Source organism: Drosophila obscura, unplaced genomic scaffold, assembly GCF_018151105.1.
Source record: "Drosophila obscura isolate BZ-5 IFL unplaced genomic scaffold, ASM1815110v1 contig_73, whole genome shotgun sequence".
NCBI lineage: Eukaryota > Metazoa > Arthropoda > Insecta > Diptera > Drosophilidae > Drosophila > Drosophila obscura.
Window position 1 is genome coordinate 1,972,261 of NW_024542865.1, and position 20,282 is coordinate 1,992,542.

A 20,282-nucleotide genomic window follows, 5' to 3' on the forward strand; every position below is an offset into this window, starting at 1 on the left:
GCAAATGTGTAGTTACCGTGTAGTTACCATGTAAAATAAGAACATTTTTGTTCAGCTTCTTTGTTTAAAGATTATTTTTTAGACAATCACATAACAAGGAGTCGTTATAAAAAGCCAGATTGTGGAAAATTTATTTATCTATCGGATAATATGATATATACAGTGGTTAGAGTCCTAACTAGCTAATAATAGTAGATTGAATATCAAAATTGAGGAATATTATTTTCCTGGTATATTTACGGTATATTATGAAAATAAAGTTTCTGAGGTTCCAGTCACACTCGACAAAACAAACAAGTGAACTATTTATTTTTCCATATATTAATATACTTTTGATATGACCGCCAAACTCATTTAGCGCACCAAAAATACTGACATTTTTCGCTTCAATTCGTGGGAGTTGCAAACTCGCTTCATCGTGGAGGTTTGAAACTCGCTTTCAATTCGTGGAGAGTTTGCAAACTCGCTTCATTGTGAGAGTGCTCTCTATTCAGTGGAGAATAGAGTGTTTTTGTGGAGACTTTCCCCTCATTTTCGTGGTGTGGCAGCATGTTGCTGAAATTTTTCCCATACAAACTCAAATGTATCTTACGGTATCTTATTTCAGCAGCATGGGAAAATGAAGTAGCAGCAATGTTGTGCAACCTTAGCACGGAATGAGCAACAAGTCTGAATACCTTGGGAAAATGGATATTATGGATTTGAGATACTGTTTGAATTTTCAGGCTCCAATTAATGCAAAAACTATTCCGTCTCTGTTCTAAAGATATTAAAAAAGTTTTGCAGCTCGCGGGTTCCAATAATAGGTATCAGAACTGGGATAAATGTATATATAAAACACAAATATATTCATTAAGAGGTTAAAAACATGTCAATCTAGGATAAAATCATAAATAATGTTCAAATGGAGCTTGGAACAATAAATTTAACATCAATTAAAGAAAATATGGTATACAAAAGTCTATACGCATAGAAGAAACTTGGTTGACCAGCAACACTGACGTCACATTTAGTCCACATTTACGTTTTATGCTTTGGCCGTTTTTGTTTGAACCTTTTTATGTAAGCAATGCAATAAAAAGGACTCCTGAAAACTTGCCAATCTTGTAGAAAATGTATGTATCTATCGGATAATATGATATCTTCAGTGGTTAGAGTCCTAACTAGCTAAAAATAGTAGATTGAATATCAAAATTAAGGAATATGATTTTCCTCGGTATATTTACGGTATATTATGAAAATGAAAAGGTATATTTGAGTATATTTCTGAGGGTCAGACGGCATATTTAGTCGATAAGGTCACACTGTACGAACCATCTATGGAGGGGTCACACTAACCTATTTTGGCGGCCTTGCCAAGTTTCAATCGCAACTTTTTCTACGAATCGCACGCACTGAGCAGGGCGCTAGCTACGGGTACCAATTTTTGTTTCCCTCCCCAACCAATTTGTTTTGCCGGCATTTTGGCGTAAGTGTACTGAGTAGAACTCGAATGTTTATTTTTTTTTTTGTGTGCTGTGCTGTTTAGTGTAAAAGTGTAAGTGACGCGCGCGCATTTTCGGAAACTGTAATTTATTAATATAACGCGTGTGCACACCACACAGATATTATACCTGCCTGCATGTATCTAGAATCTAGATAATGTTATCTTTTAGTTCAGTTCAGTTCTGTCGGTATTTGTTGTTGTTTTGCAAGTGAACGGCGCGCAGCAGCAATTGTTTTGGCGAGGAGATGAAGTAAAGAGAGTCGAGTCGGTGCTGGAGCGTGATGGCGCAGGATGGCGGGGGGGTGGGTCTGATCTGATCTGATCAGCTGAAGGTGAACCGGTTCGGTCGGGTCGCTTGGAGGCTACCGTTTCAAGTGCAACCCTATTGTCTTTTCTGCCGTTCTCTTTGTTGTCCTATCCGCTAAGCTTATGACGTCAGTGGAAGAGCGCTTGGCTCGTTAGATCGGTAGAGCGCGAGAAAGGGAGAGGGAGATTGAGAGGTGGTGACTCATCCCTCCCTACCGTTTTGTGGAGCGGAACCCCTGACGTCAGCGGGCATTTTTGGAACACAATCAGTGACTGGGAGGGGGCGACTATTTATTGTAGTTACAACCCCATCACAAGTCCCATTCCGAAATCACCAAACAACAAACAGAACACAACGAAACGAAACGCAACGACTAAATACATATATCGGCGGTGGCGGTGTGCCCTTATCATTTGATGATAATGAGAAATACTTCCACATGCTCCATGCCCCGCGCACCGCACACCCCGCTCTTCGTGCTGGCCGATAAGATAAGATATAACATTTTTCGCATTTCTTTTCGTATTTTTTTTCTCTCTGTGTAATGATACATATTGTGTTTTTAGAAGAACAAAACCAACCCACAACGAAATAAACAAATTAAATAAACAATAAAAATAGCCAAAAAACGTTTAAACCGGTTGCACATACATACATACAAAACAAAAAACAAAAATCAAAAAAAAAACACGTCATTTGCTGCCGCTCAACGTTCAACAGGTGAGTGTCCCCCATACGGGTGGATTATACTACACACTCGTACAAGTGGTAGGGGGGGCCTCTGGGGGTATACGTGGTGTACGGTAGGGGTGGTGGGGGGTGTAGGGGCTTGTAATGTCTTTGTTGTACTTTCACCAAAAGTATTTATCTATTTATAACCAGGCAGCGTACCCTACCCCACAGCTGCTCTGATGACTACAGCCAATAGTCAATAGTACCCTTTATGGGCATTTAGTTTAACAAGTTCTTGGAAGTGTACAAAATAGTTTTTGCCTTGTGTGAATCATTTGCATAAGTGTTTGAAATGGGAATAACTAGGATACAAATGTATAAGAATGCCACAGACTAGAGCACTGGCTGATTGGCTGATTGGCTGATTGGCTGATTGCCTGTGACAAATGTGCCATAAGCGAACGGCTGCATTTGTTTTTGGAATTTGATTTTGAATAGATGGCAAGAGATGCATTGCATCCAGCATGGGATTCCCATACGTGTATGTTGTGTCTTTTTTTTAATAGTGTTCCAGGTTTATTCCCGCTGTAAAACTGATTAGATATTTAAGATTTATGGTGTCTATTCTATATATAAAGTGACTCTATACCATGTTTTCTGTGGCTCACTTTTGGCTGCTCCATCAGTCGGCCAATAGATCTTTTCTCTTCCCCAAAATGTATACAGTGCTGCGGCAAGAAGGGTGCCCTGGCCTGCCACTCTGCATTATTCAATCGTGAATGCAAATTTGTTTGCCGCCTCTCCCTCCAACTCGTCTGATAGATCGGATTACTCGAGCAACGTGGGGATCGGTCTGTGGTGTGTTTGCTGCTGCATTTGAATTTAAATTTCGAGACACTGAGACTGAGACAAGGCTGTGTGAGTATTGTATACTGTGTAGCGATATTGACCTCCATTAAGCTGAGCCAAAAACGATTACCCTTTATGACTGTCTCGCTCGCTGCCTCTGCCTCTGCGTCAGCCTCTCTCCCCTGAGGCATTTGTTGTCCCCCCCATTTGCAGTTTTATTATTTTAATTCTGTTGATAACTATTCTGTTTTGGGTTCTTTATTCTTTATGTGCGCTCTCAAATTATCCAAGTCCATTTCCGTTTACCCTTCGCCCGACTACCGACAACCCGAGTATTGTGGTTGCTGGTGGCCGCCAATTCGTGCGATTGTATTCCCAGACGATACCCTGGAAGTGCAGAGGTGTATTGGCTTCGTTGTGGAAAGCTTCCGTAAGCGAAAGGCTGCGAGAATGGGAAATGGACGAATCATTCGACGCTGCCATTTGCTAATCCCGAGAGCCCTAAATCCCCCAAACTGATAGCTCATATTTCGATTAAATCGAATGACCAAAGCAGCCCTTGATTTCCTTATGCCCTCTTGGAGCAGTTGAACGAGCATTCCCGAACAAATCGATTGGCCAAAGCTGGATTTTGATCTCTCCGTCAATAGCTCAGTGTTCCCCGTGTGATATTCACGGTCTGCTTTCAAAGCGTAAAATAGAATCTAAAACCTGCAACAAGATGCTACGCTACAACAAGAACCTGACTGGGTCTGCATTCTCGCAATACTCTGTGCCCATTGTTCAAGTGGTGTCGCATATCAAGCCTCCAGCCTCCATCGAAGAAATCTTTGTTGTGATTAACTTGAAGTACAAGGTGAGTAATTCCCCGAGCGAATAGGCATCCCTGACTATATATGTACGCATCCCGCATCCGCAGCCCATGACTAACGATTTTCACTTTTGGGAAAAGTTGGAGACTAAGCTCCAACTCGCCTTGGAGCTTGGCTACATTCGGGAGTGTGATGGGCTCCTCACGAAACAATGTAAGGGGTAGGCGGCTGTTCGAACCCTTGCAGTCCATCCATCCATCCGTTCGGGTTTTATTTCTGGGTGACCTGCATTTTGGTCAACGTTTTGTTGTTGCTCTTTTCCATTGTTTTTTGTTTTGTTTAATGCGCTTTGCGTCGGCTGCTTGTTCCAGAGCCAGGAGAAATTTCAACAAATTTTTTGACGATGCCAAAAACATTTGGCCAACAAAAATGTATACAAAGAAAAAAAAGAAAAAAAATAGAACGCCGCAACACGAAGAAACATCAAGAGAGGCCAATAGCAAAAAGCACACAGATACAGCAATACAGAGGCAAGGCAGAGGCAAGGCAGAGGCAATACAGAGGCAAGGCAGAGGCAATACAGAGGCAATACAGAGGCAGAGGCAGATGCAGAGAGTGAGAAAGAGCTCTGAAAATGATCTCATTCTCAGGGTCTACGAGTAAACAGAAAATTTGTTGCTCTCCACACATTTTCGATTTCAGTTTTCGGTTTCCAGATCCGTCTTTGGGGCATCCAAATTTTGAGCTGCTTAACTGCTGAACTTTTGGAAGCAACAAAATTGTAACATTGAAATTAATTTTATATATTGGCAATGATTGAAATTTATTGTGTGCAAAATTATCTTAAATGTATAGCAAAATTTCTATTGAAAATATAAGCCATCAGATTCATTTGTCCGGCTATCCGTGGGGGGATAGCATTAAATAGAATATTTAATTCCTACTGGAGCGGTGGAATATCCATTAAAAATAGGATCCGGATGCGTTCAATGGCTAATTGAAAATATCATAAAGGAAGCTTTCAGCTTGCCTCCATTTCGAATGCATCCAGATGCACTCAGGACAAAATCAATATTTAATCTGAATATAAAACACTTAAAAGGTAATTAAATATATCCTTCATAAATGGGAAAGGTGCAAAATATTTCATCTAAATATGAAATTTTAAACACAGCCTAAAGTAACTGAATGACAATAAAAGACAAGAAATATGTTTATTTAAATATGTATGAAATTATTCTTATTACAATTTTCACTTTTCCACTGGCTTAAATTTTTAAATTAAAGTTTCGCGGAAATTCCAGGCATTCCAGGCATCTCTGGGTATAATTTAGACAAACAGTTATTATGATCCCCTTCTAGAACGAAGATTTATTTACAAATAAATTAATTGTTGGCCACAAATTTGCCATTATTTTGTGGCTGCTCGACACCTTTGCCTAGAAGACCGAAGACGAGGGAGCTCCGCTGCGCTCCACTAAACTAATCGAAGCCATTCGAATGGGATGGGGTGGGATGGGATCGTAGCATAGCGTAACGGTTCATTCAACTTTTGAAGCAGATGCTCCGGCACTCGGCACTCGGTACTCGGTACTCGGTATCCGTAGTGCCCCGTTGCTGCTGTGGCTCTGTGGCTCTGTTGGCTCTCTGCATTTAAAAATACTCGTAATTTCCATTTGTTTTTTTTTTTTTGTCTTGATTTGATTTGATTTGTTTTTTCGCACTTTGCCTCTGTGGGGCATTGGAGCGACTCCCTAGATTGAAGCGGGGCAATTGGGGCGTAGCTGTAAATTGATATGTTGTCTGGGAGGAGGCGGAGGAGGAGGAGGAGGATGTCGGGCAGACTCTGGCATCCAGAGTTAACCCCATCTACGAGCGACACTCAATGCGATAATCAAATTTGATATTTGAGATGCATTTACCCCAGGCCCAGCAGCATTTCTGTGTGCGTGTGTGTGCGTGTGGCATGCGGCATATTTGAAAGTTTTATTTGTAATACGAGTGCCAGAGAGCAGAGCACTGAAACGGAACTGCCAAGAGCTGCTCCTGCTGCTCCTGCTGCTCCTGCACGAATTCCGTCCATGAAATTTCCTTCTCGTACGGGTTAGCCACGTGCCCCTTCACCATAAGCTAAGGGTTGTCCGTTGCACTATAAGTATTATGCTGCCCCTTCATCCCCCAAAGGCAACCCACCACCCCCCTTGCAAGGCATAATGTAGGTCACCCCACTCTTAATCAGCCTCTAATCGCCATCAGACACACACACACACACACACAAGCGAACGAGGGGAACCAGTCGAGGAAAACCACCCACTGACACAGTGAAAGAAAAACAATAAGAGAAAATCCATCTACAATATGTACGTATGGCATATGGGGGGGGAGGGGAGAGGGAAGAGGAAGAGGGTTTCTTCGCATTTGTGAGCTGCATTTGGAGCTGTATTACGTGGCCATAAAACTGTCAAGACACCGCCTGCCCATATTGCACGGTCGCTGCCGCTGCCGCTGCCGCCGCTGCTGCTGCTGCTGCTGCTGCTCTAATTTATTAAGCAGCCAAGCGCCACCCTTGCATCACTTTTGCACCCAAGCACCGCTCGCACCCCACCCAGACGCTAATTCCAAGAAGTCCAAGCAAAGGAAAGCCCCAAGCCAAGCCAAGCCAAGGCGACTTTTCCCTCACCCTTGAGCGACTGTTTTTAGTTTTGTTTTTGTGTTGCAGTAAAAAAGGGGGAATATTGGTTGTGTGTTTGTCAGGCAAAACGGAAAATAAAATACAAAAATAAATAAATAATAATAATATAGTAATAATACTAAATAAATAATAATAATAATAATAAAGTAATAAATAAATAATAAAAATAAATAAATAAATAAAAAATAAATTGTTCTATTCGTGCTTTAAAATATAATAGTTTTTTGTGCTATAAATTAATAATATTGTGCGAGAATATTGCTGGAAATATTTAAATGCTTGAAAACCAAAAAAAAAAACTGCCAAAGGGAACTTGTGATATTTCCGTTTGTTCTCTTTGTGGATTTTGCAGTGCAATTTTACAGGGTATCTGGGGGCTGTCCAAGTGCTTCCGTTACCCCTTGCCAGTGTTGCGTGCGTCGCTTAGATAAAAGGGCCACAATGTTGCATTGGAACTGCAATTGGACATTTAATTGGAGTGAAGTGAAGTGGAGTGGCGAGCAGTGAAGTGGAAGTGGAGTGGAGTGGACGGGGCAGCCACCCACGCATCCACGCATGGTGCAGCTGGCACCTATATTGATCCACAGAGCTAATTGATCAGCCGCTGCAATAGCCTGAGAGCAGGGCAGATGACGCATGCCACTTGTGACGAAACTTGGTGCCACAACAGAACTTATTATTGCATCAGACATCAGGAACGCAGCGAGAGAAAGAGGGAAAGAGGCAAGAGGTCGTCTCCATCGCCCACACGACAAACCAAACGGCAGGCCCCATGCCCAATGCCCCATGCCCCTACAAAAGTTCTCAAAGGTGTCTGACGAAAGATTCCAGCATGCAGCAGATACATAGCTATAGCTCGTGTACATATATACGAGCAGTCTATAGCTAAATTGTGTGTCTCGAAAGTATAAATATTTTCCCTAGAATTTGCGTAAGATTCGTAGCTAGCCAGAGACCAAGGGAAATAGGCTCTGATTAATGCCCTAGCAGCAAGATAAACTCATTCAAGTAAATTGAGTTTTTAAATCTAGTTCTCTTCTACATAAATCCAAAACCTCTTTTCAAAGCTGAGCTGCAGCTGGAGCTGGAGCTCTCCTCTCTCTCTCTGGTTCTGACTAAAGCTTAGATTGTATATATTTTTTGAAGGTCAGCAGTCGCTGCTCTCACGAGTTTTTCCCAACCCCCCTCCACCAACTTGTTTGACGATTAAAATAATCACGAAATTGCGTCAGAGTTTGCTCTGGGTTGGGATGTTGATAAAACGCATAAATGACGTCATCCTTCGATTGGATTCCACTTCCAGTTCCAGTTTCAGTTCCACTGCCAGTTCCCCAGTTCTTCCGTTGCCACTTCGATCGATCTTCGATCCTCCCATGAGGGGAGGGGACTATTACTGAGAGCTATTAGACCCCATTCCGATCCCAGGGGTCTCCGGTTTTTAGGTCTCAGCTGTGTCAGTTCTCAGGCGGCCCGTGTTCTGGCTTCCAATTAAAACTTTTGCTGGGGGCTGAGGCGAGAGTGTTCCTCATTGCTACTCAAATATGCAAATTGTGTTGCAATTATTATTCTAATTTATTTTCGCAGCCAAAGTTCAAGTACAAATCATGGCGAATATTGATTCCAAGTGGATCGATTGATAACGCACGACATGCATACATTTATCAAGGAAAAATAAAACACAATTTTGTTTCCCAGAAATTTGAGTGAAATTAATAATTGGATTTTGTGGATTTTTGGGTCTGATTTGTTGGCCTGTAAGTGTAAATAATTCAACAGAACAGATCTCCCTCCCAGATCTCTGTCTTGCTAATTTACTAAAGCAAACACACAAATTCGCATTCTCATATTTGGATGGAAGTTCTTGGCATACGCGTATGCCAGTGAATATTCACTGAAATTTAAATTGATTGCTTGAATTTTCGTGCATGTTTTTGGAGTGGCAAATAGTGCTTGAAAATCTGATCTATGGCTCATCTTTTGCTGTAATTATTTGGCATATATTTGGGCTTATATTTCGGCTTATAGCCAGCGATATTATATACATATTTTGGAATTTTTCAATGATTTTCTGCCCAAAATGTGAAAATAATTTCTTTAGAAAATATTTATAGGCAAAGGAAAACATAATTTACATACATAGCTGTTGGATATTTTAATTTCCTCAATTTTTTTTCCTTATTTATAATCATAAATTATCAAGCAGCATTTCCTTATGCCAACCGCAGCCGTAGCGCTCCCACTCCCAAATGCTTCCAAAATTGTTTTATAAACAAAAATGAAAAGTAAATTCAGTGCCCGGCCATTGAGAGCCAAAGAACAAAGGCGAAGCCAAGAGGAGCATTGTGGGATGTGAATTGATTGCTGGCTGGCTGTGGAGTGGGAAGTTCTCTCGCAATTTGTTGTGGAATAAACCTTGAGACAACATAATGGGGGGCGCTGATTCGTAACATTATGATGAAAATGTCCAGAAATGTTTGGGCCTATAAATAGAAATATATCTTGCCCAATCAGCCAGCAAAGCAACAGATGGACAGATGCGACAACTGACAACAGAAATGGGGGGGGGGGGGATCGTGCCCATCGATACGATATATGATCTCTCTCTACCTCTCTCTCGCTCTCTTTCAGAGTTGATTGCTAATTAATGAAACTTGCAATCGAATCACGAAGGCAAGTCGCCTCTCGCCCTTTCGCCCTTTGCCTTTTGCCTTATTTGTGAGTCAGAGAATTACTTTGTCCATCCGATGTCTGTGTGTACATTTGACGTAAGCTCGCATATCGGTTCAATAGTTTTGCTTCAGCTTTGAGTCACGTTCCGTTGCGACTCACCTACGGACCCCCGCCCTCTTGGGGGCTAATTACAGCCGTACGTTTGTACGCTCCAAAGGGGTACACAAAAATTAACTCAAATTATGCGGTAATTAGCTGTTGTTACTTTTGTAGATAAACCATGCCAGATTATGTAGAGTTTGCACACTCATTTACCCCATTTACCCCATTTACCCCATTTCCATCCATGAATAACGAGTATAAAATGTGAATGCGAACGTGTTTCCGTTGTTTCCGTTGTTTCCGCTGTTAGCGTCACCAAACAGTGTTGCATAGCGTGCCATTTGCTGGATACGCAACACTGAAAATATCTTGGGCATATTTTTCCCGCTGAAAGATCTTTCTTTTTCCATTCGCCATTCCCCATTTGCATGGGAGAAAGTAAATTTTTACTGTTGTTATCCAACACTGAAGAGAGATCTCTTAGTTGAACGATCGTTTTGCTTGCCACACATGTTTCCACCATTCGCCTCAGCCTCAGCCTCAGCCTCACTTCCCACACGCGCAACAGGAAACCGCATGTATTGGTTATCTACAGTACATGCAATAAGTATGCATCCGTAGCTACAATTGCGGTCATAATTATAGTTGCTATGCGTTTTTTTTTAGCTGTACTTTGTCCCTGCAATTCAATTGTTTTTGGTACTGTATATCTGTGATCTAAACCTTGGATCCCTGGGGCTTTGCTCACTTATGGGAGTGTTGTAATGCCCTGACATGGAATATCCTGTGTGTCGTTTCAGACATGGGCTAGCACTCGGGTAGCATCTCTGATGCTCTGTAGACTGCTCTCGATATGCACCCACTGGGGTAGACCTGGTAGGCCTTCTCTGGTAGAGATCTCCAACTAAAAATTATCGCTTAAATTCAGCTCAAACTTCTTCATTATCAAATCAATCTTCACTTAGAGATTTTCTGCTATATTTTCCCCTTTTGATGGTGAGCAAAGTTTTCTCCAGGGCTCTTTGGGGCAGCGTGGCAAGTGAATGGCTGTGAGAAATATAATTCATGGATACGAAATTTTCATTTATGTATATTTTTGATCTGGCTACCATTCATGCAAATACTATTATTTTATAGCCTTCTATATGAGCAAAGGATTTCTTTGATTTTCTTTACCAATTTGCCACTAAAATTAAATCTAAAATATTTTTCTATTGGTTTAAAATCTCTTGAACTCTTGTGGCAACTGCAGCAAATATCCGAACCTTCATGGAGACTATTCTTGTGGTCACAACTGTGCGCATGCTGCCACATATCGTACTCGTACATATGTAGGTATGTATATGCCCCTGAAGCATGGGCGTCTGTCTGTCTGTCTGTCTGTCTGTCTGTGGGTCGTCTGCGGGTTCTCCTCTGTGTTCGCCCACTTTTTGACGCTTACTCTTTTGGCTCTTTTGGCTTTGGTTCTGCTTCATCTCTTAGACCTCGCAATGCAATAAATTCAAGTGGAAGAACAGAGTTTCTCTCTGCAAATAGAAACAAAAATAAAAAGAAGATAACTTCAGCAGAGTTGGTTGCCATTTTGCGTGTGGGCTAAGTCTCTCTTCTTTATCCACTGCCTCCTGCCCCCTTCGCTATACTGCACTTCCTCTCAATGTATATTGTTTCCTCTTCCATATTGATATCCCACCCCACCCCCCCACCCACTCTATGCCTCTAGTTTCCTGCTCCTTCCTCGGGGTGTAAATATGAAATTTGATTTTGTGTTTTGTTTGTTTTGTGAGACACGTGACTGGCGCTCTGTCAACCATAAAATGTTTTCTCGGCTGGAAAGCCAAACCCTTTGCCTTACCCCCTCGGCACCCCGGCAGTTACGCATCGTCAGGCACTTGCCATAGGAATTTCCCAATTGCAGACGACGCCCCCGAGAAGATCGGCCAACTATAAAGCGGAAGTGAAGAAAATGCACTTTCAAAAGGGGCTACAGCAGAAGGCAGAGCTGTGGCTGTGGCTGTGGCAGGGGCAGGGGCAGGGGGCAGACCACCGCTCCCCAAGGGAGTGTCTCTAGGCACTGTACCTTTTTTTTTTTCTTTTTTTCTTTTTTGCTTTTGCTTGTTTTTTGCTTTGTTTTAATTGAAATTGCAGACCAGACGTCAAATAATTTCCGGCTCATGAAATTTGAGTGCCGCTGCTGCTGCTGCTGGCTGCTGGCTGCTGCACCCTTGACACACGAAAAGCAGGGGTTAAAGTGGCTTGGGGGCATTGGGGGGGTTTGCTGCAATGAAATGAAGAATCTCTTTAATCTAATTAAGAATCAAGAATCACGAATCCAGTACGAGTATCTGCCATTTTTTAACTGCGACTCCTGCCACTGCCACTGCCACTGCCAGTTTGATATTCGTCTTTAAGTGCGTCTTCAAGTGAAAGTCTGACAAGCACTGGGCTTGGCTTACATGAGAATTAGTAGAGAATAACTCCAGGCTGCTAGCTCAACTCTAGCTTAAATTTGGTATGATTAAACTGCCTAAATTTCGGGCATAAGCGGGCACTTGAGTAAGAGCTAGAGAGACTGCCTTTCAGCCCCGACAGACCAAGCAGGAGGTTGCCCTGAACTGCAACAATTCCCATTCCCATTCGTATCGTAGCTTTGTTCTTTAAATAATCTCAAAGTAATTTATGCTCGCATAAGAAAGGGAACACGAAAGTGTTGCTGATGCTGTTTGGCATTTCCCAAACATGGAAATACGCTTCGATTTACAGAGAAAATAATGCACTTTATTTACCGCTTGCTACTTTGCCACAATCTTTTGTATGCCCCTCAAGTAAGGTGCTCCTCCTGTCATGGCTCTCTGCCAACTCTTCTCTAAAAGTTATACACAATCAAATGGATTCAAAAGAAGCCGTGAATTGGCAGCCATGGCAGATCCTGCACTTGGACCATTCCATGGACCTTTGCTGCACTCAGCTCTGCAGAGACTGGACAGCAGATGGATCGCAGCTATTCAACAGCTTTTGTGTTCTTAAATAATACGAAACTCAAGCAATACTTGGATGGCACTGGAACTGGCATTGGCACTGGCACTGGCACTGGGCACCCTTTAAGCCACCCTTAGGGCACATACACCAAGGATATGTGTGTGTGTGTGTGGTGTGCGTCGGTGGTTGTGGAATTCTCAAAGGGAGAGAAAAAGCTAAAAAATGTAAATTTCATTTCCTTGGTTGCATTTTCCCATCTTTCCTTCCCTTTCCTTTCCTTCTGTTCTGCTGCCTCTTGCCACCGCGGTTCATTCGCCTTTTTTTCCCCCCTGGGGCCGCACACACCCCTTCTCTCTCTCTCTCTCTCTCTCTCTGTGTGTGTGCTATGCAAATATACGGAACGGGACACAAGCCACCCCCCCCCCAGTGGATGGGTGCGTGGGTCTGCCTCTGCCTCTGCCTTTGCCTTTGCCTTTGCCTCTGTTTCTGTTTCTGCTTTCCCCAGTTGAGAGAGTTCAAAAAACTCTTTCTGCGGCCGCTCTTTGGGTGACATTTGGCCGGAACGGAAGTTCGCTTTTGGCTTTAATTGCGGGCAAAACTTTTGGGCTTTGGAGTGGGAATAGGCAGGAGGTGTACCTGGGGTGGGGGGGGCGTCTGGCATGGCATGGCATGCAGCAACCCTTCCACGCCCTCGGTCTCTGGGGGATGGGGGGTTGTCATGCACTCCAATTCCAATTCCGAGTCTGCCTCTGCCTCTGCCTCTGCCTCTTGTGCTGCCAAGCTTTTCCTATTGATTTTCCTTCTTGCGTTTCTTCGTTTGTTTTGGTCTCGTTTTTTGTTTTTTTTTTGTGCTACGATTATTTGTATTTTTGTAGGCCGAAAGCGAGTCACTGGGTCGCATTTACCTAACCGGCAGGTGCAGGTGCAGGTGCTGGTGCGGGGGTTGGTCTGTGGGAGGGAGGGGGTGCTGGGTATTTATGACACCAATTAGTTATGAATTCTAAATTTGTTTGGCCCATTGCCAGAGCAGCAGACAGGCGGCCCCACGCCGCACGCCCCACGCCCCACGAAACAAGAGACAACGTCAGAGCCCGTCCCCCCCGAGAGGAAGGCGCAACATTTGATCCACGGGTATATGGAAATGCAAAGACCTGTCCTAAAAATACGATACCCCCCCCCCCACACACACACACAAACACACAGTGAAGCGTCCACAGGAGCGAAAGAAAGTTGAGAAGGGAAACTCAAGCAAGAAATTATTTACTGTAGTTAATTCCAAGGTTTATCTGGCGACGAATGAACATTGAAAAGGGTGAACTTATCCACTTTCCTGCGTCAAAAGAGCAGCTCAGGATAGGCAGCCAATTGAGGGGATCTATTGGCCAGCATAAATCACTTTTAAGGGGGACTTTTGGCTGCTTTTAAATTGGCACTAGCTAAAGGCATCTCCAACGATTTTATTCCTTTCCATGTGCGAACTATGGGAGCTGCAGCTATTCGTTTGCAATGAGAGATGGAAGTATTTCCCCATGTATATGCGATATATTTAGAGTGTATCCCAAGACTCGTATTCCTCGTGCTCGTATTCCCCGTACTCGTCTGAGAAATTAATTCGCGTGCAGCTCCCAGACTTGGTTTCTGCACAAATAGCTCCTGGCAGGCAGGCCTAGTAAGTAAGAACAAATCAAAGCAAAGCAAAAGGAATAGAATATATGTAAATTCCCCCACCTACCCTACCCCACTGAATGTGTGTGTGTGTGTGTGTGTGGTATACCTTAGGCACGCTCCACTGTAGGCACGCTGTCTGTACACCCCTTCCGTGTATTGTTGTACCTTTGCTGACAGTCAACTTTTGCTTTTCTTTTGGCAGCAATCAACATCAAGTTTTTGTTTGGGCTCAAGGACATACCAGCCGCCCATAAAGACAGCAGGATCTGAGCGGAGCGACAGAGAGCGAGGGAATCGAATTCGGAATTTGGAATTTGGAATCGGAGTCTCCGTCTCCGTAGCCGTCTCCGTAGCCGTAGAAATATGTCAGAGCGAAGAGCTCACACACAGATGGGGCCACCGCCGCCGCCCCCCAAGCCAAACAAATCGCAGACATCGAATGGAGGCAATGGAACTGGAACTGGAAATGGAAATGCCAACGGGGGGGGGCTACTGGCGAATGGCAACAACAGTTATGGCAGCAGTGGCAGCAGCAGCAACAAAATCCACGGCAATAAAAGTGTCGCAGCAACGCCGCAGGTTGCTGGAGGCGGCGCCACAGCCACAACAGGCGAACAGAACGAGGGCCAGAACGAGAGCGTCTCTCGTAGGAGCCAGACACCGCCGCGGACAGAGCAGGTCGTGATGACGCCCCGAGGCAAGACAGCCAGCAGCACGGTGATCCTGATCGAGCGGAAGCTGGTGGATGAGATCAACGATCGGGTGCATGTCGCCGGTGGCGATCACACGGGCATCATCATCAACAAGGACACGGTGGCCGGGCAGAAGAGCGCCAGCAAGGCGGCCGCCCTCTCGCTGGAGTTTCGCGTGTTCCTGGTCAGCGCCAACACGGGCAAGCACTCGCAGGAGTCGCGCACATTGCGCTTCTGGTTCCGCGACTGGCTCACCAACGACGAGAAGCAGGCCCACATTGCCCAGGACTTTTTCAAGGAGCTCGTCAGTCCGCAGGACTTTCCCCGAGGTACAGTTCGGTTCTGGGGTTCTTGCTTTGGATGGGGGGGGGGTTGGTCGCTCTCTAATCGCGTTTCTCGCTCTTTGCAGACTATGTGGGCTTCATCAAGAAGATCATGAAGCTGATGCAGCACGGCTACTCGGAGATCCAGTCGATCGAGATCGAGCTGCGCATCCTGGAGCAGACATCGGCGCCGCCCTCGCGTCCGCGTAAGTACATTCAGATTCCGTTCTGCTCTGCTCTAAGAGAGAGAGCACTGCCATCTCCTCCTAATCATTGATTTGATTTGATTTGATTTGATTTGATTTGATCTGATTCTGTGGGAATCATCCCACATTCCCACTCCCACTCCCATTCCCTCACGGTGTGTGTGTGTGTGGTGGTGTGTGGGAAGCAGCTCGGGATGGTTACATCATCTATTGCTACGGCGACTGCAATCGCAAGTTCGAGGAGGCGCTGCTGGCGCAGAGGAAAACAGGTGATGGCGGCGATCTGATGAAGGCCATTTGGCTGGACATGTACACGGATCAGCTGAGTGCCAGGCGGAAGTGATTGGCCACTTGCCACTTGACGCTTCCATGGTGCTCGTCCAAGTCCAGTCCAGTCCAGTCCAGTCCCCCGCAACTAATCCATCTAATCCAAATGCAAATCCAAAGCGTGTCGTTTTCCCCTCTCCCCTACTGTTTCTCTGTCTCTCTGTCTCTCTCTCTCTCTCTTTGCTCACTCGTTGCTGTTTGTTCCGTTTTTATTTTGTTTTTTGTTCGTTCGTTTTTTCGTACTAAATGCACGTCAAAAAATAAAGAAATGTTTTTGCACTGAAAATCCAAAATGTTTCACAAAAAAATGTTAAAGCGAACTCCAAGAAAAACAATAAAAAATGCTTAAACCAGTGGCTTGGCAACTGTAGAACCTTCTTCTTCGGATCCACAAGCAGTGGGGTAGAAGTAAACTGCTTGCAACTGAGACAAAAACTACTTGCCCAAAGCTGCCGTCACAACTTTGAGAAGGTGAATACTTAAGAAAACTGCTTGCCCAAAGCTGCCACAACTGTAGTTTGTTTTTCAGTAATCGTAAAACTTAATGTCAAAGTGTATGTGTACAGTACATACCCCAATGGTACTAAAACTGTAATTATTTTCTTTACAAAACTTCTGTTAACTGCCTGCAGCTGCTATCAACTGCATTTATTAATCAGTAGCTGTTCTGAAACTTGTGCATGTAAACTGCTTGCAAAGCGTTCTACTGAAACTGCAGTTTCGCCCAAAGACTCAAAAAATGAATAACTTTAACTTAATGCAGCTTCATTGATTGCAAAACTGTTCTGCTAAATGCTGCTCACAAAACCGCAATGTAACTTCTATTAAACCCTGGCTGGCTGTCAAACGTGGCTGCAGACTGCTTACAAGGACCGTCTGCTTCTCACTACAGTGGCCCTCAAACTATGCTCGTGTGAACTGCTTGCCAATGTGTGCTTTCCGGTGCTGCTCCAACTGCAGACATTGCAGGTCGTTGTCCTTTGCAACGCGAATCAGTATCCATTGCCCCCCACACCCGCCCCGCTCTCTCTCTGGAATACTCATGCTCCGCGAAACTCTAAAATGACACCTTGAGAGACCAATTTGTCTGCAGCCAGCAATTAAAATACGCTGCTTGAGCATTTTAATCGACTCTCGACAAACAAAACCCCTCGAAACCCGCCTCCCTAGTGCCGTTCTCGTCTCTGTGCTAACCACCAGACACCATCACTCTCCACCGCTCTCCACTGCCTAACCAGCCACGCCCACCTGCTAACCTCGTTGCATCGCACGGATTTCACGTTTCCTGCTGGAATGTGAAAATACTCGTATAACCCCTGCAGCCCCAGCCCCAGCCCCAGCCGCTACAGCTACAGCTACAGCTACAGCTCCCCTCCAGCCACTGACCGACCGACCGTCTCTGAGAGCTGTACTAATGATAGACTCTCTCTCTCTCTCTCTCCCTCTCTCTCGCTCTCTTTGGCAGTTTCACTCGAGGAATCGCAGTTTGAATCTCCGCCGCTGACACAGGAAAAGGTGCTCGAGCTGATCGAGCAGGCCTATCCCAATCCCGTTTCGCCCGAGGATCTGGCCAAGTGAGTGTGTCCTACTATCAGCCAGTGGGGCAAACTGAAATAACATTTTTGTTTTGTTTTGCCGCAGGGATTACGGATGGAGCGAGCAGGATGTGCTGCTGGTCATACAGTCGCTGCAGGACCGTGGCCTGATCAAGTCGATGGAGTACAATGCCTACACCCGCATCCACCACGAGGACAAGGAGATCAAGGTGGTCAAGCAGATGCCGACGATAGCGTCCAACAAGCAGCCGACGATTGCCATCATTACGGCGCAGTACTGCGAGAAGCTGGCGGTGGATGCGATGCTCGAGAACAAGGAGACCTTCGTTCGCTACACCACAGTGGGTAGGTGTGCGGCGGGGCTCGACCATCGACCAATCGACCAATCGACCCATTGATAGTGGATCCATAGAATGCTGCTAAAACAATTTAATCCTTCTACATCCCCAAGCTCCTCACTAATAATATCTTAACTCTCTCTCTCTCTCTCTCCCTCTCTCTCTCCCTCTCTCTCCGCCACCCACTCTTAATCGTAACCTAACCACGACACGGGGCGGCAACCCTTTATCATCGTGAAACTATTACGCAACAATTGAATGAATTTGCATCAAATTTCGTTGCTGGTTTTTTGGCTTGCCCCCGACGACTGCGCGACACACGACCAACCACATTAATCTGCCTGCCCACCCCCAAATTCGACACCTATACCCAACCACATAACCAACCCGTAACAGATTCCGATCCCAATCTAACGAACACCCTAAGAAAATCCAAAAAGAAACGCAGATTTGGTAAGCCATTGAAGAACCTCACACACAAGTCCACAAGTCCACAAGTCCAAGCCACACTCAACAACCCACCCAACCCACATTTATGTGCACTTAAATGCTTTCTGTTGCACCCAAATCGAGGCCAAGAATGTCCCTAATTTAAGCTCAATTTGTGCATGCGGTATATGGGGGGTACTACACATAAATCTCTATCTGTATATACGCACATGAACTTGGAGCCTGGCTTAAACTTGAGAGAAACTTACGTGTGCGTGTCCGTACACGTACGTATCCTACGAATATTTGTGTGTTGCCCAATTGCAGTTGGAGGTAAAAACTTGGCCTCAGATCAACATACAATATGTGCGTATGCACCTCCTACATATAAGTGGATAATGTGCGCTTCGTTCTGTTCTGTGTTCTGTTCTCTGTTGCGTTTTTATTTCCATGTTTTCGTGTTTGTTTTTTGTGTGTTGTGTTGTTATGGCAAAGGATTGTCCTGGGAAGAGGGACAGGGACATGTACTCCATGATGATATTTGTGTCATTTGTTTGTTTGTGGGGTGAACTGATTGTTCTGGTCACGCACTTCAACCTGTACCAAATCGAAGCACCCAGTGCCCAGCCCAGCCCATGTGTAATTTGTGTGACCATTGACTGACTGAGCTTATTCTCTCCCGTTCTGCGCAGGCGAATCGAATGTCTATACCTTGGGCAACATCGGGGCACATCGGATAGTGAGCACAAAGCTGCCGTCGGTGGGCAGCACCAGGGAGGCGATGACTGCCACGGGCAATACGACCACACGGCTCCTGGGCACATTCCAGAAGGTGGACTTTGTGTTCATTGTGGGCGTCGCTGGCGGTGTGCCGCACTACACCGACTACAAGAAGCATGTGCGGCTGGGCGATGTGGTCATCTCGTATGTGGACAAGCAGCGGGCCCTCCTAAGCAACAGGTACGTGGTTCTCAGAGTCTCAGTCGGGAGTGATTAAATTATCGAATTACAGCAGCAAGGAGAAACCGTACGTGTATTTGTACAAGAGCGGCGAGGATGTGAAGACATATTTCCCGGTCAATGACTCGCTGCAGCATATCGCCGAGAGCCTGCAGGCCAACATGGAGCTGAAGCGGCCGTGGGAGAGCTATCTGGGCCAGGCCCAGCAGACGCTCGCCCAGAAGACGGAGAGCGACTTTGGCCGGCCGGACTCCCGGACGGACAAGCTCTTCATGAACATTGGCAACAACGAGGTCATCGAGGTGGCCCATCCCATTGCCGCCGATGAGGTGAACGGTGTGCCCCGCCTGCGGCTGCATCTCGGCCCGATTGGCTCCGGTCGCGATCTCGTGCGCAGCGATGATCTGCGCACTCAGTTCGCCCGCAAGTACGGCCTGCTGGCCACCGATGTCGAGATGAGCAGCGTCCTGGACAGCATTATTGGCAATTGCCGCGAGAGCTTCGTTCTGGTCAAGGGCATATCCGACTACAAGGACGGCATGTCCACCCGCAAGTGGCAGAACTTTGCCGCCCTTTCGGCGGCAGCGGTGGTCAAGTCGGTCATCTGTGGCATGGATGCGCCCACCAATGTCTGAGCTTGGCTTGGCTTGGCATCTCATCTATGTTCTATGTATGTACATCTTCATCCGCTTCAGCCACTTCTGTTCTGTTCAGTTTAAGTTCAGTCCCCCGCATACCGCCGCATACCGCATCCCACTTCCCTTGCCCTGTGGGTCTGATGGGAGGAGGAGGAGGAGGATGGGGAAATGGGGACGGGACGGGACGTCACCTGGTAAACCAAAATGTATGCCAATCGTGGCAGGGATGCAGCGATTGCGTGCAGCGATTGCATTACGAGTATATAATGTATCTTTGAGTAATATGTATTAAATAATTTCTTGTTATTTATTTTGTTATAACTTTTGTACCACAAAAACAATTTAATTTACACACACACACAAACACCCACACATGACGTATATACACCTACCCATATGTATGTATATGCAACATTAAATAAATATTGCAAACGCGCTTGCAACAACAGAAAAAGGAACGCAACTCTGGATCATTTTTGCAGGGCTCCAAACACGATCTGAACCGAAGCAATAGCGCCGCGGCCCTGGCGCGCAACTTTGGTTGTGGTTGGATTACGAGCAGGGCAGAGCGTTCGGCCA

At 45.3% G+C, this 20,282-nt stretch overlaps 1 protein-coding gene across 6 annotated transcripts; it reads left to right on the plus strand.

Moving 5' to 3' along the window:
* Positions 1-1,338: 1,338 nt before the first annotated feature.
* LOC111064952 lies at positions 1,339-20,155 on the plus strand. 6 transcript variants are annotated; one of them, XM_022352828.2, is made up of 9 exons: positions 1,339-1,468; positions 14,437-15,255; positions 15,336-15,455; positions 15,644-15,724; positions 17,248-17,356; positions 17,424-17,683; positions 18,073-18,129; positions 18,798-19,065; positions 19,118-20,155. In XM_022352828.2, the coding sequence occupies exons 2-9, from the start codon at positions 14,598-14,600 to the stop codon at positions 19,698-19,700; spliced, it is 2,136 nt and encodes a 711-aa protein (XP_022208520.2). In that variant the 5' UTR covers positions 1,339-1,468; positions 14,437-14,597; the 3' UTR covers positions 19,701-20,155. The 6 variants fall into 6 exon arrangements, with proteins under 6 accessions (XP_022208520.2, XP_022208519.2, XP_022208521.2 ...); XM_022352827.2 differs by lacking the exon at positions 1,339-1,468 and adding an exon at positions 2,408-2,513; XM_022352829.2 differs by lacking the exon at positions 1,339-1,468 and adding an exon at positions 2,408-2,513 and having other exon boundaries at positions 19,121-20,155.
* Positions 20,156-20,282: the final 127 nt, after the last annotated feature.

Bases quoted from the DNA above. Each gene is read 5' to 3' on its own strand.
- LOC111064952 (XM_022352828.2), top strand. From the start codon at position 14,598: ATGTCAGAGCGAAGAGCTCACACACAGATGGGGCCACCGCCGCCGCCC. The intron at 15,256-15,335 runs GTACAGTTCGGT...CGCTCTTTGCAG, and splicing joins TCCGCAGGACTTTCCCCGAG to ACTATGTGGGCTTCATCAAG. The intron at 15,725-17,247 runs GTGATGGCGGCG...TCTCTTTGGCAG, and splicing joins GCTGGCGCAGAGGAAAACAG to TTTCACTCGAGGAATCGCAG.